The 7,500-nt window shown below is 37.6% G+C and overlaps 1 protein-coding gene across 1 annotated transcript in view; it reads right to left on the reverse strand.

Moving 5' to 3' along the window:
• Positions 1 to 7,500, reverse strand: part of LOC106868257 (uncharacterized) — a 228,182-nt gene that overhangs the window by 36,263 nt on the left and 184,419 nt on the right. Inside the window, exons 45-48 of the mRNA XM_089358208.1 lie at positions 7,340 to 7,500; positions 5,103 to 5,178; positions 4,032 to 4,131; positions 2,439 to 2,600 (exon numbers count right to left, since the gene is read on the reverse strand). The exon at positions 7,340 to 7,500 is cut by the window's right edge and continues 86 nt beyond it. Coding sequence (XP_089214334.1) covers positions 2,439 to 2,600; positions 4,032 to 4,131; positions 5,103 to 5,178; positions 7,340 to 7,500 — 499 coding nt within the window. The remainder of the gene's footprint in view (positions 1 to 2,438; positions 2,601 to 4,031; positions 4,132 to 5,102; positions 5,179 to 7,339) is intronic.

Genomic DNA, 7,500 nt, shown 5'->3' on the forward strand with positions numbered 1-7,500 from the left:
TTCCCATTTCTAATAATCTTTATATTTTACGTCTAACTATTTCTTTGTATAATAGTGCTCCCTTGCTTAGTGAATATTGCTTTCATTATTTTATAACCGTCATAATCTCTCTTTTTTTTAAAGCAAACATCAATGTAGTTCCACTACGTTTAATGTGCCAAAAATAGCAGCGATCACATAGAGATATTTTAATACCTATAGCGTATCAAATCGCTATAGTAACAAATTCACTTGCTAATTCTTAGATGATAGAAATGAAGTAAGTCATATGAGTTCGAAGCTTCAGTAAGTTTTAATAAGTTATCCAATATGATTTATTTTCAGTATGTATAAACAATAAACTGAGGGCATTTACACAGCGAATTTAAGTCAACAAAATACCTGATATCCTCATCTGAAATAACGAAATAAGACTTGGAATGAAAAAATTGCAATGAATATATATTAAGTTAATTATTATTAATGAAAACCAATTAGAGGCGGGAGAGAGAGAGAGAGAGAGAGAGAGAAAGTGAGAGACTGTGTTGCAAATGAAAACGAAAAATTTCGCCAGAACATATTAATATTGCTTATCAAATGTTAAAACCTACTCCGCAGTGAATGTAAAGCTTGGCCACAAATATTTAAATTTCTGATAGTAAATAATAACAGACGCTTCGAAAGTGCCTTTTAATCGATATATATTTTCAGAGGAATTTATAAAAACATTCCATTGATTCAAAATTATAATATGGCTGTTATGGAGAGTGTGACTAACTAACTAACGGATATCACAGAAATATATACGAGTCAAACTGTTATATATATTTATCATTAATAATTGGTAGAACTCACATAGGTGTGCACAAATAGATAGATAGATAGATAGATAAATAGATAGACTCACACACAAATCTGGTGCTGTGAGAACACATGGGAATGGCGTTTCCTTACTTTTTCAAATATACCCAAATTTAAAATGATCTAGTATAACGATATCATTCATCCGGTACGTGTGGAAATATGCCAAAACAATTGAATTTCTCACAAATATATGGTATTTTACATATAATTTATGCGTTAATTCTATTTACTGAAACTTACTAAAAAGCATATTTTGCTTTAAAGTAGTATCTCCTCGTAGACACAATTGTCAGTAATCATACTGTTTCCTTTTCTCTGGCCAATATTCTTACATTAGCCTTCTTTCGAACTCTAGATAATGCAACATATAGCTGACCATGCGAGAAGAATTGCGTCGCAAGATATATTCCAATTTGTTCAAAAGTCTCTCACTGTGCCTTGTTGCACGTCAAGGCAAAAGCTGGGTTGACAGGAAATTGTTTGCGTGTAAATGTGAATGGAAATTCCATTTCTTGAGATACATGTGGTAAATCTTCAACGGAATGATGCACTGAGTATAGCTGCTGATCGATCCTGTTGGAGTATATTGATAGCTTCGTATGTCTCTTGAAGCGGAAGCATCTAAGTGTAAGTAAGACTGCTTCTTTTGATCTCAGAATGTAAAAGTAAGTAAATAAATACCAATGATACCCGGTTTGTATGGTGTATAAGTGACCGAGATCACAAAATTCCCCTCCTGAAATGATGCCAGTCCATCGCAGGGTTACTCATTAAGAGCAGAGTGGATTCGAGCAACGCGAAGAGTTTTGTTCAAGAACACAACGCGCAGTGCGTCCGCGAATCGAAACGATGAACTTGAGATCATGAGTGCAACACATTAACCACTAGGCCACGCGTTTTCAGGTACGTATTGGAAAAAAAAATCAACCATATTTTCCTTAAACAACATTTTGCTAAATATCGTAGATTATGATTTGTAGGAGATTTCGTTGCAGTTTCTACAAAGTACCAGCGCTATTATTTAGGCTTCATCATCGGTCTGTTGAGAGGTACAGAGCATCATTTATTTGTTACCTGTTACTTGTTTCAGTCAGTGGACTGCGGCCACGCTGGAGCACAGCCTTCAAGGGTTTTAGTCGAACAAAACGACTCCAGTACTATTCTTCTTAAAGTTTGGTACCTACCTTATCGGTTTTTCTCTGACGAACCGCTTACTTATGAAGACATAAACAAACCAGAACCAGTCGACACAAACACAAAGACACACGCACACTCACACACACATATGTACACATATATACATACACACACAGATATATCTATACACACACATATATATATACATGCACACACACATGCAGATATATATACGGTGGAATTTCAGTTTCCGTCCACAGAATCCACTCGCAAGGTTTTGGTCGGCCCGGCGTTATAGTAGAAGGCACTTGTCCAAGGTGCCATGCTGTGGGACTGAACGCCAAACCACGTAGTTTGGAAGCAAGCTTCTTAACATATCGCCATGCTGGCACCTAGATTAGAAAAAAAATGCGTTTGCTGCTGAACGAAAATGTTTGAAAAAGTCTGAAAAACCTTACCTTCACACGCTGTGACATTCCTACTTCCTTTAGTAATGGTGGTCTTAGAATTTGGACACGGTTTACAAGATAGTTGTGCTTTTTCATCTTGATAGCTTCCTATTGGACATTTCTCACACATTTTATGGCTTGCATTGAAATATGTTCCCAACGGACAAATAACTACAAATGAAATTGGAAAATACTTAGCGTTTAATGTTACATGATACCATAATACTCAGAGTTTAACATTACATCGTTTGTATGTGTGAATTACATACATTATTGTGTATGTGCGAATGTATGTCTAATATATATATATATATGTATGTATGTATGTATGTATGTGTAAAGTAACAGTTTTAGAAAGAATACCATTGGCTTCATATCTAGCGTAAACTATACATATTTTCAGTTACTCTAAACGATAACTGTTCTCTGCAAAGAATGTTTTTCTAAAACACAAGAACGCTGGTGATAGTTGAAGAAATATTCCTCTGCAAAAAATTTCCGGTTGAGTTGTCTTCCTTCGCCTGATAGTTAGGTTTTCCAATTTTGAAGCAAAGGGTTCCGAAAATGTGGACAATTCCCTACGGCTTCCGTCCTGGAGTTCAGGTAGCCTCCTGACACATGTGAGTTCATAAGGATTATATATTTCTCTGCGATACACAATTTACATAGCATTGTTCCATTGCGATAAGGTCCACAAGTTTCTAGTAATTTCCACCTGATGCTAAAGGGCATATGATTGTCCTTTAGGCGCCATACGTCTACTGCGAGTGTCGTTGTGTTGCGTCTCTCCGGATCTCTGAGAGAAGATCTGTGGTTGTTCAGGCGAATTTTATATTTGGATTCACAAGATCCGGCATCAAATTTAGTGTGTGTCCCTGTGTTGGCATTAATGTTACTGATATTTGTGCTGCTCCTGTTTGAGGCTACCTTTGCTTGGTACACTGTAGTCTCGGTGTTACATGGGCCGTCCATTGGGCATTCATTTCTAATCCTGCATGAACAACCTGCCTCTGTCCGTAGTTTAGGAGTGCTGAGTAATTTTTTTCTTAACACTGTGTGCACAATTGAAAGAGATCCTTAAATTATGTCTGTTAAAGATCTTTCTATATTTGTGTGACCGCGTGAAATGCTTATCAACCAAATATAGAAAGAGCTTTAACAGACATAATTTAAGGATCTCTTTCAGTGGACGGCCGATGTAACACTGAGGCTACAGTGTACCAAGCAAAGGTAGCTTCAAACAGGAGCAGCACAAATATCAGTAACATCAATGCCAACACAAGGACGCATTAAATAGCAAGATGTAACAGCTAGGGCTTTTGGAACAGTGCAGTAACGTCTCAGTGGGACTGAACCTAGGACCATGTGGTTGGGAAGCAAACTTCTTACCACTCAGCTACACATGCGCCTATACTAACTTTTTACAAAGAAAAAGTTGACATGTCGGTGACTTCATAATTTTAGAGCTGCTCGCCGTAATAGGATGCAATAAAAATACATTCAGCTAGGGAGAATCTTCCAAAAAAATACAAGAAATTAAGATCTTTAAATTAGTTCGAATTTCTTTCACTTTAAAGAAAATAATTAAAAATAAACACTTACCACACGCATCATTTATAAAAGATCGGTTTGGATCACAGATTTCTTCTGATTCAATTTCGAAAGAATCTTGGATTACAGTTGCTCCTAGAACATATTTTGGCTGGAAGAGAAATATTTTATGAGGTTACTTTTATTGGTAACTATCAATACACAACATCAAAATTATCGTTCATGCCCCCCCCGCGCCCTCTTCCTCCTCATCATCACAACCGTCGTCATCGTTATCATCCTCATCACCTTCACCACCACTACCATCAACTCCTCCTCCATCACCCCCTCCTCCCATAATCATGATAATGAAGATGATGCTGATAGTGATGAGCGTTATTATCCTTATCATCTATAATATCATCATCATCATCACTGCCATTGTTATTAGCATCATGTTTAGTATAACCATAAGCATCCGCATCCTTACCACTACAATTCACTTCATGATCATCCTCGCCACCCCCACACACCAAAACCACGACGGCGACCAGCATCAGCACCACCAAAATCACGACGACGACGACGACGAAGACGAGCACCACCACTTCCACCACCACCACTTCCACCACCACCTTAGACAAACGAAAATATCACCTCTTGGTATTCATATTGCATTTGTCGCTAATATATACTCTTTTACTCTTTTACTTGTTTCAGTCATTTGACTGTGGCCATGCTGGAGCACCGCCTTTAGTCGAGCAAATCGACCCCAGGACTTATTCTTTGGAAGTCTAGTACTTATTCTATCGGTCTCTTTTTGCCGAACCGCTAAGTTACGGGGACGTAAACACACCACCATCGGTTGTCAAGTGATGTTGGGGGGACAAACACAGACACACAAACATATACACACACATACATACATATATACATATATACTACGGGCTTCTTTCAGTTTCCGTCTACCAAATCCACTCACAAGGCTTTGATCGGCCCGAGGCTGAAGTAGAAGACACTTGCCCAAAGTGCCACGCAGTGGGACTGAACCCGGAACCATGTGGTTGGTAAGCAAGCTACTTACCACACAGCCACTCCTACGCCTATATCTAAGAAAAAAATGTGATTATTGTATAAACTTACGTAGTTGAATTTCAAATCGTCAATAACGGCTTTTCTTAGGATATCTTCGGCAGTCCCATTTCCTGAAGTAGGTTCACTGGTTTTATTGATTTTGGTAAATTGTCATTTGAATAATGTTGAGGATGAAAAGGAAAGATATTATTATTATCATTATTATTACAACTAATACTGCTACAACTATTATGGCGGCGAGCTGGCAGAATCGTTAGCACACCGGATGAAATGCACGCCGTTACTTTCTGAGTTCAAATTCCGCCGAGATCAAATTTGCCTTTCATCCTTTCGGGATCGATATAATTAGTACCAGCTACGCACTGGGTCGATGTAATCGACTTAAACCTTTCCTCAAAATTTGAGGCCTTGTGTTTCCAGTAGAAAGGATTATTATTATTATTATTATTATTATTATTATTATTATTGAGTGAGAGAGTAGTGCATACCATCAAAGTGACACTGGGATAAGATATACGAAGCCCATTATACTCATCTTGACTACCTGTCTGATAAGGGTACACCAGGCCCATGCATCACAACCATATGTGCGCGACATGCTGATCTCATATCAAGATAAACAGCTCATGACCTTGCAGGTGGGGCCCAGTTACAATTTTTTTCAGGTCGAGTAGCCCATCCCGCTCAAAAGGTCCCTGGATAAGGTTTGTTTAAGGATGTTGAGCAAAACACCAATGTTTCCAAAGGTGAATTATTCAAACCCCAAAGAATTCCTCTCAACACATGGCTATGATGCCCCCCCCCCACTACTTCTGCTCATGATCAGAGATGCACATATCGTCAGCCACTAAGGGACATGCTCAACTGGTTAAGGTCAAGCAACTGACAAGCAAATCTGTGGTATTAAGCAGAATATTTGCTGTAGCCCATCCTTTATACCAAGACAAAACAATGTACACTTCCAATCAATTAAGATCAGAAGCCATGAGAGCCACTGCCTGGTACTGCATCCGGGCATTTATTATTATTATTATTATTATTATTATTATTATTATTATTGTTCAGTAGTTTTATTTTTATAACGTGCTTTCACTTCACTACCAAGCGCAGCTCTGTGTGCCTTGGGTGTTTGCTGTGATGCTCTTATGGTTACTGTATTGAAAGTGTTTTGCGTAGGATGTGTGCAATGCCCAGTAGTGCAATTTTCTGTATGTTATATATATTTGTAAGTCCTGGTGTTTTTGTTATGCATTTGTCTGAATATTTTTTTTATTATACCTAAGGCACCTACTATGATAGGTATTGTTTTTAGATTCCACATTCAAGTTACCTCTATTTACAGGTCTTTGTATTTTGAAAGTTTTTATCCAAGTCTTTGTATTTTGAAAGTTTATTTCCAGGTCTTTGTATGTTGATTATTATTATTATTATTATTATTATTATTATTATTTCGTCGATAATCCAAAGACTATTACATTTTAATTAGTAAGGATTTTATTTTGAGATTTGTTGGCGACAAGTTTCTTTCTCAAATCTCAAAAACCTTACATACAGAATATAGGATGGTACATTTTTATAGATCGGTAATATATGTCCAATTCCAATATTCTTTATTTTATTAGCGAGTATATTATCTTTTTGTTAAGGTCAGTTGGGCAATATGAAGAACGAGATGGCTATCGTCTGTGGCAGGGAAGATCTACGGAACTATATGTATCGCATAGAGCAGGTTATATGGAACTATATGTATCGCATATAGAAATGAGAACTGACCAAGAAAGAAAACTGAGAAGGTGCGTCATACGCTTACTCATCGGCTTCTCGCACAATTTATAGGTCGCAGATATACGAGGGCCACCTTGTCCCTTGTGTAGCACAATATAGGAAGTTAGTAGGCGCTGACATGACTGTTAATATCTGGTCTTATGTGACATCTACAGACATACAAGACCTGATAATGCCAGAAGAAAACAATTGCTTATGCATAGAAAAAGACATTAAGATCTGCCCTAGGGGGAAAACCTCAGGTGATACACATGTGGTAGTAGATGAAACCTTCTCAAATGCAAATATTAGAGCCAGTTTATTAACAATTATTTCTGATTTTGACGGGAGGAAGCAAGTCGATTGTATCGATCATATTGGCTGATAATTTATTTTGTCGACCCCGATAGGCTGAAGGGAAAAGTTGACCTCGGCGTCGTTTGAACTCAGAACATAAAGAGTCGGAGGAAATGCCGTTAAACATTACGATCAATGTGAACGTGAAAGAAGTAAAAACTTACCTAACATTTTTTAATTTAATGTGAAATTTCAACAATTGGCTTGCTGGTGGCACTAAAGTACAGTTTACATCCCAGTCGACATTTCGACAGTCCGAGTGTTCGCAAAGAATGCCATTGTTTTCTGCAGAGATTTTGTTCATGGTTTCTTTGAGCTTCGTCAT

The sequence above is a fragment of the Octopus bimaculoides genome, chromosome 9 (genome assembly GCF_046866305.1).
Source record: "Octopus bimaculoides isolate indiv1 chromosome 9, ASM4686630v1, whole genome shotgun sequence".
Classification (NCBI taxonomy): Eukaryota; Metazoa; Mollusca; class Cephalopoda; order Octopoda; family Octopodidae; genus Octopus; species Octopus bimaculoides.